Source organism: Hyla sarda, chromosome 5 (assembly GCF_029499605.1).
Source record: "Hyla sarda isolate aHylSar1 chromosome 5, aHylSar1.hap1, whole genome shotgun sequence".
Lineage (NCBI taxonomy): Eukaryota > Metazoa > Chordata > Amphibia > Anura > Hylidae > Hyla > Hyla sarda.
The window spans coordinates 208,732,283-208,751,209 of NC_079193.1; the positions used below are offsets into that span (position 1 = coordinate 208,732,283).

General features: G+C 40.2%; 1 protein-coding gene across 1 annotated transcript; it reads left to right on the forward strand.

The window, feature by feature from the left end:
* The first annotated feature begins 205 nt into the window (after positions 1-205).
* LOC130273739 (serpin B4-like) lies at positions 206-14,612 on the forward strand. Its single transcript, XM_056521007.1, has 7 exons — positions 206-373; positions 2,819-2,908; positions 5,413-5,532; positions 6,079-6,190; positions 7,401-7,543; positions 11,828-11,986; positions 13,708-14,612. Exons 1-7 carry the CDS (start codon positions 206-208, stop codon positions 14,107-14,109), a joined length of 1,194 nt encoding a protein of 397 aa, XP_056376982.1. The 3' UTR covers positions 14,110-14,612.
* Positions 14,613-18,927: the final 4,315 nt, after the last annotated feature.

Sequence of the window (18,927 nt, forward strand, 5' to 3'; positions counted from 1 at the left end):
AAATATGATCATTGCAAATCTTAGTGACACCTGCTATTTCCTTTATTTGCATAACCATGTGGTTTGTCCTTCTTAGTGTTGCAATTTCAATATTGAGAAGTGCATAATAGGTCTATATCATAACTTAATATTGTATAACATAACATGCAATGTAATCATATAACTTCTTTATCTCTCTACATACATGTTGTTTGTTTAGGACATCATGGAATCCATCAGCAAAAGTATCAATCAATTTTCATTTGACCTTTCCAAAGAGCTAGGAAGCTCTGAGAGGGATAAAAACATTGCAATATCACCACTCAGTATCTCTGCAGCCCTGTCACTAGTGCTGCTAGGATCAGGAGAAAACACAGCTACTCAGATTGAGCAGGTAAAGTAATCCATATATATTACACTTCATATCTGTGAAGCTAAAATGAAATAGAAGAGGAACAAACATGTAACTTAAGATGTAACTTGAATCCACAAGGCATGTATATAAATGGCTAACAAAACCTTGCCCAACCTTTAAAGGGGTACTTCGGTGGGGAAAACAATGTTTTCAAATCAAATGGTGCAGAAAGTGAAACAGATTTGTAAATTATTCTTAAAGAAGAAGAAAGAAGCAGTCGGCAACTCACCAATCCTCGGTTCAGCAAGCTTCTTTATTGCACATACTCACAAACTGGGTAGTCCAGGGAGAAGACAAGAAGATGGCACAAGCGGGGGGGGGGGGGGGGGGGGTACCACAGAGAGACGACAACGCTGTTTCGCACTACATAGTGCTCCAACTGACCAACGAAACAGCATTGTCGTCTCTCTGTGTTACCCCCCCCCCCCCCCCCCGCTTATGCCATCTTCTTGTCTTCTCCCTGGACTACCCAGTTTGTGAGTATGTGCAATAAAGAAGCTTGCTGAACCGAGGATTGGTGAGTTGCCGACTGCTTCTTTCTTCTTCTTTAAGAATTGTTTGGATTTACTATGTGTCAGTCTAAGCACCACACACACCTCATCGCTATACCCGCTATTGAGCTATATAGTCCAGAGGATCAGAAGTAAGCTGTGCCGAATTGCTCTGTTTTCCTTCTATCATTTGAAGATTTGTAAATTACTTCTATTTAAAAATCTTAACCCTTCCAGTACTTATAACCTGCTGTATGTTCCAGAGGAAGTTGTGTAGTTCATTCCAGTCTGACCAAAGTGCTTTCTCCTGCCACCTCTGCCCAAGTTAGGAACTGTCCAGAGTAGGAGCATATCCCCATAGAGAACCTCTCCTGCTCTGGACAGTTCCTGACATGGACAGAGGTGTCAGCAGAAAGCATTGTGGTCAGACAGAAAGGAAATAAAAAAAAAAGAACTTCCTCTGCAGCATACAGTAGCTGATAAGTACTGGAAGGATTAAGATTTTTAAATAGAAGTCATTTAAAAAACTGTTTAACTTTCTGGCACCACTTGATTTAAAAACTTTTTTTTTTCAACCGGAGTACCCCTTTAAATACTATTTATGGTGCTAGGTATCCCCAGGAAACACTCAGAAATCACACTATCTTACACAGCTAACATTATAAGGTTTAAAGTGAATTTACTGGACAGTAATAGTTTAGACTTTATGCTACACAAGGAATGAAGATACAAGGACAAGCAACAGAACAGATAAGTTATAGTAATATAGAGTGTATATGGTGCGTGCATGTCATAAGGATCGGTTTTATAAGAGTATAGGAAAACCAAGGAGTCTTCAAGATCCCTGTGTAATAAGAGTACAGTATGGTCCCAGACCAAGTGGCCACAGTCCAAGTCCTTGTGGTTAACGGGCACTGCTTTACAAATGGATACTTACTTTTGATGTACATTAACAGAAACACAGTAATATAAATTGAAGTGTCATTAAAACAGTTTTTAACATCACACTAGTTAATCTTTTTTTTTTGTTTGTTATGTAGGTGTTTTAATGTATTGTGATTGGATATCTTTATTAGCCGATATACACTATATAAATTGAAATGCAAGTATTCACAGAACCAGGGATAGCTTTATTCAGAAAGCCAAACAGCATTCCTCATAAACCAGGAGGCTACGTGGTTTCCAGCAATCCACGCCCAAAGAAAATAAGTGAAAAAACTATGAAAAGCTTAACAAACAGAAGCAGGAGCGATCTGTCATGAGAATGATTTATGGGGGGAAAAATAAAAAAATAAAATAAATGAAAAAAGCAATTTGTGTGGGAGATAGTTCCTGGGTCTATGTTGGGTATATACTTCAGGGCTGATGTCCATTATTATGTATGTGGTCATGAAGACCTATAAACTATAGACCAGCTTTACTTACCGCTAACTTCAGCTTGCAACATACAGCTTATCATTTTAACTTTCACATTACTTAAAGGAAGGGTTTGTTCTCTAACCCCAGTTTCTCTTACAGTGTAATTTGTATGCTTGTCCCACTATTCTTAGTTGGCACACATTATTCACCTGACCTTGTTACATGCCTCGGACTTAGCCTCTGATCCATTGTCTCTCCATAGTCTCTTTATCCATAGTCTCTCTCTAATTGCCTGAAGCTAACTCTTAAATCTGAACTTCTTGACTCCACAGTCCATTAACCTACAGGAGTAAAACAGGCCAATTTGCAGGTCATTAGGTGGCCACTCTTCTGGTCTGTTTGGGGTTCTCAGATTCTCTTCACTACATTTATTTCAGACCCTCAAAGTTAGCTATTCTCAGTTCCACAAAAATTTCAACTGTAATGGCGAAGGATAGTGCCTGTCCTCCTTACAAACTTTTGCAACATTGGTTAAAAACAAAAATTCTCAAGGTTTTCAATGTCTCGATTTCAGGTGCTTCACATGCCTGAATCTCAAATACCCCTTAAAGATGAGAAAAAGGGGTTTGAAAAACTATGTGGAAGAAGAATGAAGAAAAAGGAGGTATTGTACCATTTAGACACCTGTAATATATAAAAGAATTTAAACTCCTTGCTTAGTTACTACGTTGGAGATAAATATAATATCTTACCTCTTCTTTAGGGAATTTAGTTGTATTAGCCTTCATTCTTAAGGGCCCTATTAGATGGCCCAACGTGCACAGTAAACAAACATAAATCTCATAGACACTTGTATACAGGGCCCATTACAAGGCTCGTCAATCGTGTGGGCAGGGCTGAACAGATCCCTGGATCGTTTGTGTGGCCCTTTGCTGCGGTCCTTTTTGCAGATAACAGGAGTTAAGCTGCTAGTATTATTAGCATTCTTTAAGATCCCCTTTCCATTAGTTCTTTTATAGTGAGGATATCTCCACCCTGTGGACTGATTAGACTAATGGAACTTTTAAAGATTAAGATGTACTATAAAAGGACCCCCTAAACACCATTCCATGTGTAATTTACAGAAAACAGACTGTCTAGAAAAATGGGTGAGGTTCTCGTACTGCTTAAAGGACTAAGGGAAACATATTTTCATTCTAAATTGTTAATTTCCCTTATGTCCTATCAACAGCACAAATAGTGGAGATGTAGCAAGAAGAATCCACGAGGGAGAGAACTCCGGCACACATTTTAGAATAGACCTTCCATTGGAAGTGTATTCCGAAGATCTTTCATTAAGATGATTTATTTATTTGCAGTTTCCCATGAGGCTGAGCTACAAATCTGTTCTATAGAAACTAAGGAGTTCTAAACTGCAGAAGTGTAAAGAGCCCTGGTAGAATGGGCTCTGAAGAAGCATCAAACTTTCAGATTAATAAGAGAAGGCTATAGTCTCTTGTATACAGCAGGATATATTGGTTTTGGAAGCCTCTATTGGGCCCCAAAAATAAAACAATTAGGTTTTGGAATGAAAATTGAAGGGAGACAGCATAATTGATGTTAGCAGTAGAAGGAATCTTCAGCCTAAAGCATGGAAGGAACATAGTAAGTAACTTGTCTGAAAAAAAAAAACATGTACAGAGCCATAGAGCCTGTAATTGAAAGACACTTTGCTATGTACTTGCTGTTAAAATTCTCAACCTTTATATGTTTTTAATGTAATGGAAAAAAACGACCACTAGGTGGCTCTGTTCTGTTCCCTGCCGCAAGTTAAACAGTAAGTTCGGTCTCCTCCCGACCTGGCAGGAGATGAAACTCAGGAAATGCGTGTGGGGCATGGTGTTGCACAGCTCTCGTAGGCTTCAGTGACATTGCGTCTGCTGGGGAACACCCACTTTCTCCTGCCGGGAGCTCACACAATGTGAGCAAGGGGAAAGGTATGATACAGAGCTTTTTAAAGCTCAGAAATTATTTTATAAGGGCAGGACGGGTGTTAAGAGTAGTAAGGGAATATAATCTGAGTTAGTATAGAAAATATGGTTTGATTACGGGTACGCTTCAACAATCTATGCAGCCCAAATGAGACCTCTTAAAAGAGGCTTTCCTGAGTCCAGAGTCCGACTGGAACATCAAAAAGAAGTAAAAATTATATGATAACTAAAATAATAGAGGTATTTTCATAGAGCATACTTACCACTGCAGTAACGATAAACATAACACTTTCTAAACTGTCTGTTAGTATACAACACAGTCACCCACACAGGGATTAACAAGGTTTATACATGCTTAGCTTATGAAGTCTGACAGCAGAGGACTCATACAAGGTGGAATGGCAGATGACTGCAAGCAATACAGGATTACAAAGCTTACCAGTGAGGAACTATAAACTATGGACTCCAGGAACCCTGGGGCAGGAGTAAGGTTAACCCCTTAACTTCCAGAGCCACAGATACAATGATTAACTGCATAAAACATAATAACTGAATCTGCTAAAGAGACAGAAACACCAAATGTTAACCATTGAAAATAGTGGCAGACACAAGACAGTGAGTGCACAAATAACAAGGGCAGAAAAAAACACAAGGGGTGAAGATTAGGGAGTTCTTTTATGGGAGTGTACCTCAACCAGTGTACTACAGCTCCACAGATTTAGACGAGACCAACTGCCCGTCTATTGTGTAGAGCGGTCTCCCAACTCACCCAACTCAAAATATAAAGGTCAGATATTCAGCTGCTCAGTCCTTTGTTTTTGGCAGTATAAAGGGGGGGGGGGAGGGAGTGCATTAAAAAAATATGTATAGGGTGATCAGATGAGATGGCTGACAGTATTTGGCAAACAGCTACTTATATGGCCAGCTTGATTTAGGCCCTGACTGAATTTTTTTTTTATTCTGTTAATAATATCTATTTGGAAGAATAATAAAATTGTACAATTTGTAATTTATTACCAGAATACATTTCTAATTCAAGTCTATAGCCAAGCCTACAGTCATCTGCCTCTATGGCGTTTACTGGTACAAGACAGATACTGGAATAGAACTGGGATAGATTGAATGCAGATTATCTCTGTTGTATTTTGTACTGACCTGATATGTGGAATTTTTCTCACCAAAAACTAAAAATAACCAGGTTCATGATGTGCATCACCAGTTTCATGAATTGCTAAACCAGTTAAAATCTCAAAAAAGTGACTCAGTGCTTACCATCGCCAATGCAGCATTTACCCAGCTGAATTTCCCTTTGTTAAAGGTAAGTTTAAGATAACTGTAAAACTGAATGCATTGTTTCTTAATGTGTCTAGTAGTAATCAAGTGTTGTCCTACAGCATGTTAGCCATTACTAAAGGTGGAAAGATTGGTGTTAAAGTTGTTATTTCTTACTGTCAACATCTCTGGTCAATATAATGTATTCCCTTCCTAAATATGATACCAGTTATATATACTTGCCCACTAGTCATTGTAAATTGGTGTATACAGTGGAGAAGATCGATTTGGCAACTCATGGCAACAATGTATTTATGGCCTCAGTAATATACATGAGGATTGCAGCATCCCATCTATCCTCGTCCCTTATCCCTCTGTCATAAGAGAAAACTAGAATGCTAGATTATTTGTGCTTTTTGCCATTACAGCTCAGCAGACCTGGATTTATATTAACATGCTTGGAATGCTACATGAAACATAAAATGATTATACAATGGCAGATAATTTCTGTGGTTTACCAAGCAAATCAATGTCCATAGTGAAAAGGGATAAAGTAAATCATTTTGACTTATTCTCCTCTTATTCTCTTCAGGAATATTTGAGATCTGCTGAGACACTTTATCAGGCAAAGCTAGAAACCGTTGATTTTCAAGATGATAAAACAAGGCAAGAAATAAACTCATGGGTGGAAGAGCAAACAGAAGGTATAGGTTTTGCCTATAAAATTGAAAGCTCCAGTTTTGCCAAATCTTTGCCGAGTAGATTCTTCAGACATAAGCAGTTATTCTTTAAACTTGATAGATGTATAATACCATTCACCTTTTTTCTCCATATTGTTGTATTTTTTTATGTTGTAAATACAGCGAACCTACCATATCAGTGGATATCACAGGCACAAGACAAATGAAACGGAAAGAAAGAAAAGGGGTCTTAATGAGAGTTGCTGTTAGTAAATAAAAGGCAATTGGGCCACCACAGTTGCACAGGACAGAATTCATTTTAGAAGAAAAATGGACAACGCATTTCGATGATCATTTACAATTTTCTCAGGTCCAACATAAAAACACTATCTGGTCTCCTGGTGGGCCGAACACGTGCTGCTGTGGAGCATTACAAAAGCACATGGCCAGCCCACCAGGACACCAGATAGTGTTTTTATTTTGGACCTGAGCACCGAAACATGTTGACAATTTGATTATGTCCTATGCAACCGTGGTGGCAAAGATTCCTTGTATTTCCAAACAGCCTTGCTCATTAAGACCCCCTTTTTTGCTTTTCATACCCTTGTTTCCCTATTCGTACTATTCGTTCCCTATTCATTTTTTCATTTTCCTGTAAAAGAAAGTCAATCTTTTTATTTCATTATTTAGAAAAAGTAATATAAAGCTAGTATATTTTTGATAATGCTTGGCGCTTGGCATTAAATGAATTTGAAAACAGTGGGGAAATAGCATATTTATGGTGCCAATTTAAAGTACAATTCATTCTGCAAAATGTAAGCCATGATAGAGTTTTGTCAATGGATAGGCAGAAAAATTATGGCTCTTGGAACGTGTCAATGAATGCCCAAAATGGGGAGTTAAAGTATAAATCTACCTTATTTACAAATAATAATCTATCCATCAGGTAGGAGATACATTTTAAGTTATTGAAAACCCCACCACTAGGACCCCACATTGATCATTACAATGGAGATTTCAAGACTGCCCATTCTTCTTCAATGCATGACTGCAGTGAGGAGAAGTTTGAATGCAATGGTGGTCTATAGAGCTCCAAGCCTACCCATCCTCCGCAATAAATAATCAATTAAATCTAATTTGTTATTACAACATATTTATTGTATATAGTGTAAGCAAAATGTGTTAAATATATGTTCCATATTGTGTTACACAATGTATTTTGTTTTGCTTATAGGCAAAATTACAGATTTATTTCCAGAAAATTCACTGGACAAATCAGCTGCTTTGGTATTGGTGAATGCTGTATATTTTAAGGGTCAATGGATGAAAAAGTTTAAAGAAGAAAATACAACAAATGCTCCATTTTATATAACAAAGGTATAGAGACAGCTTCATATATTAGTATATAGCATGTTCACAAATTTTCATAAAAAATCAAATCTGTGCTGTGCAAAAGTTTTATTTTTCCTATATAGGCAATACAAATGTTATTATGGTCTAGGTAAGTTATAGTAAAGAAAAAAAACACACAAAAAATACTTTTGATTATCTGTTAACCCCTTAAGGACTCAGGGTTTTTCCGTTTTTGCACTTTCGTTTTTTCCTCCTTACCTTTTAAAAATCATAACCCTTTCAATTTTCCACCTAAAAATCCATATTATGGCTTATTTTTTGCGTCACCAATTCTACTTTGCAGTGACATCAGTCATTTTACCCAAAAATTCACGACAAAACGGAAAAAAAAATCATTGTGCGACAAAAACGAAGAAAAAACGCCATTTTGTAAATTTTGGGGGCTTCCGTTTCTACACAGTGCATATTTCGGTAAAAATGACACCTTATCATTATTCTGTAGGTCCATATGGTTAAAATGATACCCTACTTATATAGCTTTGATTTTGTAGTACTTCTGGAAAAAATCATAACTACATGCAGGAAAATTTATATGTTTAAAAATGTCCTCTTCTGACCCCTATAACTTTTTTATTTTTCCACATACAGAGCGGTATGAGGACTCACTTTTTGCGCCGTGATCTGAAGTTTTTATCGGTATGATTTTTGTTTTGATCAGATTTTTTGAACACTTTTTATTCATTTTTTAATGGTATAAAAAGTGATCAAAATACGCTTTTTTGGATTTGGAATTTTTTTGCGCGTACGCCATTGACTGTGCAGTTTAATTAATGATATATTTTTATAGTTCGGACATTTACGCACGTGGCGATACCACATATGTTTATTTTTATTTACACTGTTTTATTTTTTTTATGGGAAAAGGGGGGTGATTCAAACTTTTATTAGGGAAGGGGTTAAATGACCTTTATTAACACTTTTTTTAAACTTTTTTTTGCAGTGTTATAGGTCCCATAGGGACCTATAACACTGCACACACTGATCTCTCATCCTGATCACAGGCGTGTATTAACACGCCTGTGATCAGTGTTATCGGCGCTTGACTGTTCTTGCCTGGATCTCAGGCATGGAGCAGTCATTCGTTGATCGGACACCGAGGAGGCAGGTAAGGGCCCTCCCGGTGTCCTGCAAGCTGTTCGGGACGCCGCGCTTTCACCGCGGCGGTCCCGAACAGCCTTACTGACTAGCCAGGATACTTTCACTTTCGCTTTAGAAGCGGCGGTCAGCTTTGACCGCCGCTTCTAAAGGGTTAATGCCGCACATCGCCGCGATCAGCGATGTGTGGTATTAGCCGTGGGTCCCGACCATTGATGAACGCTGGGACCGACGAGATGTGATGCGGGGTCGCAGCGCGACCCCACTTCATATCGCGGGAGCCGGCGCAGGACGTAAATATACGTCCTGCGTCGTTAAAGGGTTAATGGCAAGTTAAATAGATGTCTTTTCAATGTCAAGAAGCTATGGGTAGGTACATAGGTTCCTATTTAAGTATGTAAGTATGTCTCTCACAGGAGTTGTGTAGAACCCCCTCCCCCCAATATGCAGTTACTCCCCCTTTTAGTATGACTCCCCAGTAGGCAGCTGTAGTCCTTTATTAGGTGGGTATGTCTCAAAAATATTCAGGTAGTCCCCCTAGTAGTCAGGGAGTCCTGTAAAAAGGTAGTTAGTCCCTTGGTAAGGCAGGTAGCCCCTCAGCCCCCAGTAGGCAGGTAGTAACCTTATTAACAAGGTAGTCCCCCTTATTAGACAGGTAGCTTCCCCTGTATGCAAAGTGTTCTCCCAGTAGGCAAAGAGTGTCCCCAGTACTCAAGAATCCTCAGATTAGCCAGGTACCCCCCCCCCCCAATAGGCATGCAGTTCTCATTAGGCAGGTAGTCCCCAGATTAGCTAGGTCGTCCTCAGATTACCCAGAAAGCCACCCCCCAGACAAGTAGTCCCCTCTATCTGTTGAAATAATAATACAAAAATAAATACCTCCTCTCCCATGCAGAACAGCAACAGGCTAGGGTCTTCTGCCTTTGGTGCAGGTGGAGCTGCAGAGGTCAGAGTGACAGAGATCATGCTCTGCTCCTGGTGTAGGCCACAGCCTAAAAATGCTTCGGCCTACATCGGCAGGTTGGTGCCACTCACTGGTCTGTGGATCAGCAGCAATTGAATTATAAAGTGGGCACTTTAAATGCCCAAATTATAATCTATGGGGAAGGGGATTGGGAGGCATGGCCATTTGGTCCCTAACTGGGCCTCCCTGTCTACCAGGTCCCATAACAGTGGCATACCAAACTTTAGCTCAGCTGCTTTAAAAGCACCATTTCAAGTTACAGTGATCAAATCTACATTCTACTGACTTCTAAGCTGTAGTATTTAAAGCTGTAATCAAGAGACTGTACTCTTCTGGGATTGTGAAACTATTTAACCCCTTAAGGACTCAGGGTTTTTCAGTTTTTGCACTTTCGTTTTTTCCTCCTTACCTTTTAAAAATCATAACCCTTTCAATTTTCCACCTAAAAATCCATATTATGGCCTATTTTTTGCGTCACCAATTCTACTTTGCAGTGACATTAGTCATTTTACCCAAAAATTCATGGCAAAACGGAAAAAAAATCATTGTGCGACAAAATCGAAGAAAAAACGCCATTTTGTAATTTTCGGGGCTTCCGTTTCTACGCAGTGCATATTTCAGTAAAAATGACACCTCACCATTATTCTGTAGGTCCATACGGTTAAAATGATACCCTACTTATATAGGTTTGATTTTGTCGTACCTCTGGAAAAAATCATAACTACATGCAGGAAAATTTATACGTTTAAAAATGTCATCTTCTGACCCCTATAACTTTTTTATTTTTCCACATACAGGGTGGTATGAGGACTCATTTTTTGCGCCGTGATCTAAAGTTTTTATCGGTACCATATTTGTTTTGATCGGACTTTTTTATCACTTTTTATTCATTTTTTAATGGTATAAAAAGTGACCAAAAATAAGCTTTTTTGGACTTTGGAATTTTTTTGCACATACGCCATTGACCTTGCAGTTTAATTAATGATATATTTTTATAGTTCGGACATTTCCACACGCGGCGATACCCCATATGTGTTTTTTTGGGGGGGGGTTTTTACACTGTTTTATTTTTTTTATGGGAAAAGGGGGGTGATTCAAACTTTTATTAGGGAAGGGGTTAAATGACCTTTATTAACACTTTTTATTACTTTTTTCTTGCAGTATTATAGGTCCCATAGGGACCTATAACACTGCACACACTGATCTCTCATCCTGATCACTGGCGTGTATTAACATGCCTGTGATCAGTGTTATCACCGCTTGACTGCTCCTGCCTGGATCTCAGACACGGAGCAGTCATTCGTCGATCGGACACCGAGGAGGTAGGTAAGGGCCGTCCCGGTGTCCTGTAAGCTGTTCGGGACGCCGCGATTTCACCGCGGCGGTCCCGAACAGCCCGACTGAGCAGCCAGGATACTTTCACTTTCACTTTAGAACCGGCGGTCAGCTTCTAAAGGGTTAATACCGCACATTGCCACGATCGGCGATGTGTGGTATTAGCCGCGGGTCCCGGCCGTTGATTAGCGCCGGGACCGACGCGATGTGATGCGATGTGATGCGACCCCGCTTCATATCGCGGGAGCCGGCGCAGGACGTAAATATACGTCCTACGTCGTTAAGGGGTTAAAGGAAAAATGTCATCAGAAAATGACCTATTGTGTCAATCAGGTTTTTATGTTAACCATATTTTCTTTGATTTTTTTTTCTAATTTTCCATTTTCTATCTATATTTTATATTAATCCTAAAATCTTGCAGTTTCTATTCTGGCCACTAGGCATAAAACTAAGTTGAGTATGTACAGATCATTTCCCAGTAATGCCTTTTCTTCACAGTGAATGATGACACCAGTATATAGATAACACTGGATCTACCACCATTCACAGCAGTGATCAGCACCCCTCCCTCCCTGAGGAATGACCTTTGAAAAGGTCATAGAAAATGTCCAGTAGTGTCCCCCAATCCATTTGAATAGGACAGATCCTGTCTTTTGTTGTCTATGGTCTGCTGGTCCCAAAACATATCACTAAATTATGTTAAAATCATACTACTGTACAAAAAAAATTGAAACAAAAAAAATAGGTGTTACTGTCATGGGCATACATTTGTTAAAATAAGTTGCAGTATTCTTTTTCTATTTTTTCATATTCTTACCATCTGTTTTGTATCAAATGTCTGCATTTGTTTTTAGGATACAGAAATATCAGTTCCAATGATGAGTAAAAAAAGGGAAAAATTTAATATAGGTATAATAGAGGAAATTGATGCAGAAATTATTGAACTTCCCTATGGAACTGGAGATCTATGCATGTTCATAGTTCTTCCTAATGAAGTTGCTGGCCTACAAAAGGTGAGAACACTTATTATTCTTAAAATAAAATAATAATAATAATAAGAGAACAACAACACTAATTATTATCATTATTGTCATTAATTGTATGTAGATTTCAGTTATTTACTGCTACTTTATGACAAGCAACAATATACATTATAGTATTATAATTTACATACCCATATTTCCTTAAAATATTTCTTAAAGTGTGTGTATACATTAAATCCCTGTTACATATACAGAAGAATTCATATATGCTAGGTTCATTATCTATTACCTTATTCACAGACATATTCCTCACAAATCTTGGCCTCGCTTTATTCAGTGGTAGACGTACATTTTGCTATGTCAGATCACTGTACTTTCCCTGGTATGAAGGATACATCAGAGGTCAAATCACCAGAGCAACATACACTGCGGACAATGGGGGAGATTTATCAAAACCTGTGCAGAGGAGAAGTGGCCCTTTTGCCCATAGAAACCAATCAGATCGCTTCTTTCATTTTAACAAGGCCTCTGCAAAATGAAAGAAGAAATCTGATTGGTTGCTATGGGCAACTGGGCAATTTTTCCTTTGCACAGGTTTTGATAAATCTCCCCCAATGAGCTTGCACAGAATACTAGTGAATTCAAGTCTAAAGTTATATCTCTATCCTATAATGTATGTAATATAGCTGACCAGAAACACTACATATTAAGGGATTATAACCCACTATATTCTTTGCTTTCACTGAAAAAATTCAGGGGTCCAGGGCTGAAACGATTCATGGACTATCCTCAGAATAGGCCATCAATTGCTGTATACTGTGTATTTACTTTTCTAAAATCTGATCAGTGAGGGTGTCAGGGGTCAGCAGCCCAATCAATCATTTTAGCCTGGAAGCCCCTAGTATCTTATCCCCTATCCTCAGATGTCTGATCGCGGAAGGTTCAGCCAATGGTACCCCCGCGATCTCCAGCTCGTTACCCTGCCATTCCGAACATTTATGTTCAAAACGACGGCTGTGCTAGGCTATAGGCGGCCGTGGTCATTACGCCCCCTCCATAAATGTGTATGGGAGATATATGGAGAGGCATGATGGCTGTGGTAACTCATAAGTACGAGGGCCCCAGCGGCCGGGTCCTCCTCGACATCTTATCCCCTATCCAAAGATAGATAGATGTCTAGGGGCGAAGGACCCCTTTAACTTCCTTTTCCTTAGATGTACTCTCATGCTTAAAGGGGTACTCTGGTGGAAAACTTTTTTTTTTATTTATCAACTGGTGCCAGAAAGTAAAACAGATTTGTAAATTACTTCTATTAAAAATCTTAATCCTTCCAGTACTTATTAGCGGCTGTATAGGGCAGAGGAAATTCTTTTTTTTTATATTTCTTTTCTGTCACCACCACAATGCTCTCTGCTAACACCTCTGTCCATGTCAGGAACTGTCCAGAGCAGGCGAAAATCTCCATAGCAAACATATGCTGTTCTGTACAGTTCCTAAAATGGACAGCAGAGAGCACTGTGGTCATGACAGAAAAGAAATCTTAAAATAACAGAATTTCCTCTGTAGTATACAGCCGCTAATAAGTACTGGATGGATTAAGAATTTTTAATAGAAGTAATTTACAAATATGTTTACCTTTCTGGCACCAGTTGATTTACAAAAAAAAAAAAAGTTTTCCACTGGAGTACCCCTTTAAGCCCTCTCATTCAATATTCTACAACACTGATTTTTTACACATATTTTTGCCTTAGATTGAAGAGCAAATCACAGCTGAATCTTTAATGAAGTGGACCAGCTCAAACTTTCTGACCTCAATGAAATTAGACCTACAAATACCACGTTTCAAGATAGAGACGAACTACAATTTAGCTCAGTACTTAACAAACATGGGAATAGTGGATGCCTTCAGCCAGCAGAAGGCAAATTTATCTGGGATGTCGGACATAGGCCTATATGTGTCCCAGGTGATTCATAAATGCTTCATTGATGTTAATGAAGAAGGAACAGAAGCTGCTGCTGCCACGGGTGCAGTCATTATGCCAAAGTCTCTACTGCCACCTAAAACGTTTATTGTCAACCACCCATTTTTGTGCTTTATCAAACATATTTCTACAGATACAATCATTTTTCATGCCAAGGTTTATTCTCCATAAAGAAACATAAACGCACAGATGTATATGATAAATTGGGTAAATCTAGCTTTGAATCACTGGTAGGGGGTCTGCATTTAAAGGGGTTGTACAGGATTAGTAAACATGGCTGTTTTCATCCACACGTGGACACATGTTATACCTAGTACTGCAACTCAGCTCTTTTGTATATGGGGCTCTGAGCTGCAACACTACAAACAACCTATGGCCTGCTGTGGCACTGTATTATTCTAATCCTGTAGAAGAATTTTAAACTTGCTCTTAAAGTAGAACTTTTTTTAATATGTGTCTTACTAGTCATAGGAAGAGATTTATTTCAGGAAAGTTAAATAATATTTACATTGTATTTGAGTACAATGAGTGCTTTACCTTAAAGGGGTATTCCGGGCAAAAACATCTTATCCCGGGTGCTGCAGGGAGATCGCGGGGGTCCCAGCAGCGGGCCCCCGCGATCCAACATCTTATCCCTTATCCTTTGGATAGGGGGTAAGATGTTTTTGCCCAGAATACCCCTTTAAACTGTCACATAAACATGTTGCAACTTGTTTGTCCACAATATGTATGTGAGAAAATAAAGACAGTGGTCTAAATAAAAGGTCTGATATAAGTAAAAATAAACAAATGACTTTCAGATTCAATTTCTGTATTGACTCGAACACAACACAACTAACTTCTGTATTGGACTGAAACGGGATCTGTCATTAGGTGTCCGATACCCTAAACCTGCAGTATAAAGTATTGACAGTCACCCTAGTTATCATTGTGTGGAGCTTACTCGTCAATTTGCAGAAATTTTAACAGTTTATCTGAATTCTCAATGATGTGTGCACTCTGAGGGGGTCCTCACGACTGGTGGGTTCCCCTGATAATGACACAAAGATTTCTCACTTTGCTCAGTAAAAGGAATAAAGTGGTCAATCAGCATTGGGAAGGAGAGGTTTAACCTGAGGCCCATTTATATTAAGGCTAAATATTCACACAGTGCTTGGCTTATACAGTGATCTCTCCACTTACAATGGTCTAAACATACAATAGTTTCAACATACAATGGTCTTTTCTGGACCATCGTAACTTGAATCCAGACTAAGCATACAATACTACAGACAGTCCAGATCTGAGAAATATGTCAATGGCTGGAAGAACTGACCAATTAGAATGGGCATTCACTGGTAAAACCCCTGTATTCCTAAAGCATATGCACTGAATTCCTGTCTGGTAGTGCCCTTTACAGTACAGGGAGGTATTACATCTTCTGTACTACTCTTTACCTTTGCCAGGGTTAGCTGTTTCTTTGGGCACCAGGTGAGGTTTGCTCCATTTTACTTTTTTAGGACATTGTTTGTACTGTACAGGACACTGAAGAAGCCCATATCCCCTACATAGACAGTGATTTACAGATCCCAGCAGCTCATTCTTACTTTTATATGTATAGACTTGTTTTATCTATATTAATCATCTACTTATTTATATCCATAGAGTTATGGCCTCAACATACAATGGTTTCAACATACAGGGGTCATCCTGGAACCAATTAATATTGTAACTCGAGGGACTACTGTACTGTCAAGGAACTAGCCATTAGACCATGTCACTGAGAATATGTTCCATACATGTGTATGACAATGTTTTTGCAGTAAGCACATACATTTCTGCATGCTCGACTTTGACTTCACAATTTTGGATTGTGACATCAATATATTAGATTGTGAGATCACATTGCCCATTGTTGCATTACAATTTTAGACTCTGACATTACAATGGCCCATTGTGACATCACAATTTCAGACTAAGACATCACTGTGGCCCATTGTGACATTATCATTTCAGATTGTGACAACTAAATTTTAGATTGTGACATCACAATACCCCATTGTGACATCACAGTGCCCATTTGTGACATCACAGTGCCTAATTGTGACATCACAATGGCCATTGTGACATAAAATTTTTTGGATTGCAACATTACAGTTCCCCATTGTGACATCACAATTTCAAAATGTAACATCTTAACCTTGGGGACGGAGCCCATTTTGACCTTAAAGGAGTACTCCAGCGCGCACTTTTTTCCTTTTATCCCGTCCGGGCAGCAAAATAAAAGAAAACACACTTTCTCTTACCTGCCAACGAGCCCCCGGAGCTCTGGTACACTCCGGTACTGGTGTTCGGTCCCCGGGCTGTATTCTTCTTACTTCCTGTTAGCCCGGCACGTCACACGGAGCTTCAGCCTATTGTCACGATTCGGCTGGCAAGAGGTGGATCCTCTGTGCCAGAGAGGGATTGGCGTGGACCGTGCTAGTGGACCGGTTCTAAGCTGCTACTGGTTTTCACCAGAGCCCGCCGCAAAGCGGGATGGTCTTGCAGCGGCGGTAGCAACCAGGTCGTATCCACTAGCAACGGCTCAACCTCTCTGACTGCTGAAGATAGGCGCGGTACAAGGGAGTAGACAAGAGCAAGGTCGGACGTAGCAGAAGGTCGGGGCAGGCAGCAAGGATCGTAGTCAGGGGCAACGGCAGGAGGTCTGGAACACAGGCTAGGAACACACTGGGAAACGCTTTCACTGGCACGATGGCAACAAGATCCGGCAAGGAAGGAAAGGGGAAGTGAGGTTATATAGGGAAGTGCACAGGTGAATAAACTAATCAAGCCACCTGCGCCAATCAGCGGTGCAGTGGCCCTTTAACCCCTTAAGGACGCAGGACGTAAATGTACGTCCTGGTGAGGTGGTACTTAACGCACCAGGACGTACATTTACGTCCTAAGCATAACCGCGGGCATCGGAGCGATGCCCGTGTCATGCGCGGCTGATCCCGGCTGCTGATCGCAGCCAGGGACCCGCCGGCAATGGCCGACGCCCGCGATCTCGCGGGCGTCCGCCATTAACCCCTCAGGTGCCGGGATCAATACAGATCCCGGCATCTGCGGCAGTTCGCGATTAAAATGAACGATCGGATCGCCCGCAGCGCTGCTGCGGGGATCCGATCATTCATAACGCCGCACGGAGGTCCCCTCACCTTCCTCCGTGCGGCTCCCGGCGTCTCCTGCTCTGGTCTGTGATCGAGCAGACCAGAGCAGAAGATGACCGATAATACTGATCTGTTCTATGTCCTATACATAGAACAGATCAGTATTAGCAATCATGGTATTGCTATGAATAGTCCCCTATGGGGACTATTCAAGTGTAAAAAAAAATGTAAAAAAATGTAAAAGTAAAAGTAAAAAAAAAGTGAAAAATCCCCTCCCCCAATAAAAAAGTAAAACGTCCGTTTTTTCCTATTTTACCCCCAAAAAGCGTAAAAAACTTTTTTTATAGACATATTTGGTATCGCCGCGTGCGTAAATGTCCGAACTATTAAAATAAAATGTTAATGGTCCCGTACGGTGAACGGCGTGAACGAAAAAAAAATAAAAAAGTCCAAAATTCCTACTTTTTTAATACATTTTATTAAAAAAAAATTATAAAAAATGTATTAAAAGTTTTTTATATACAAATGTGGTATCAAAAAAAAGTACAGATCATGGCGCAAAAAATGAGCCCCCATACCGCCGCTTATACGGAAAAATAAAAAAGTTATAGGTCATCAAAATAAAAGGGATTATAAACGTACTAATTTGGTTAAAAAGTTTGTGATTTTTTTTAAGCGCAACAATAATATAAAAGTATATAATAATGGGTATCATTTTAATCGTATTGACTCTCAGAATAAAGAACACATGTCATTTTTACCAGAAATTGTACGGCGTGAAAACAAAACCTTCCAAAATTAGCAAAATTGCGTTTTTCGTTTTAATTTCCCCACAAAAATAGTGTTTTTTGGTTGCGCCATACATTTTATGATATAATGAGTGATGTAATTACAAAGGACAACTGGTCGCGCAAAAAACAAGCCCTCATACTAGTCTGTGGATGAAAATATAAAAGAGTTATGATTTTTAGAAGGCGAGGAGGAAAAAATGAAAACGTAAAAATTTAATTGTCTGAGTCCTTAAGGCCAAAATGGGCTGAGTCCTTAAGGGGTTAAATCGTAGAGACCCGGCGCGCGCGTGCCCTAAGGAGCGGGGCCGCGCGCGCCGGGACAGGACCGACGGAGAGCGAGTCAGGTACGGGAGCCGGGGTGCGCATCGCGAGCGGGCGCCACCCGCATCGCGAATCGCATCCCGGCTGGGAGAGGTATCGCAGCGCACCCGGTCAGCAGGTCTGACCGGGGCGCTGCGATTGCGAGGAAGTTGCGAGCGCTCCGGGGAGGAGCGGGGACCCGGAGCGCTCGGCGTAACAGTACCCCCCCCCTTGGGTCTCCCCCTCTTCTTGGAGCCTGAGAACCTGAGGACCAGACTTTTGTCTAGGATGTTGTCCTCAGGTTCCCAGGATCTCTCTTCAGGACCACAGCCCTCCCAATCTACTAAAAATCTTTTTCCTCTGACCGTCTTGGAGGCCAGTATCTCCTTTACAGAGAAGATGTCAGAAGAACCGGAAACAGGAGTGGGAGAAACAAGTTTGGGAGAGAAACGGTTGATGATGAGTGGTTTAAGGAGAGAGACATGGAAGGCATTGGGAATACGAAGAGAAGGAGGAAGAAGGAGTTTGTAAGAGACAGAATTAATCTGGCACAAGACTTTGAAAGGACCAAGATAGCGTGGTCCCAGTTTGTAACTGGGGACACGAAAGCGGACATATTTAGCGGAGAGCCATACCTTGTCTCCGGGAGCAAAGATGGGGGGAGCTCTTCTTTTCTTATCGGCAAACTTTTTCATGCGAGATGAAGCCTGTAAAAGAGAATTTTGGGTCTCTTTCCATATGGTGGAAAGATCACGAGTCACTTCATC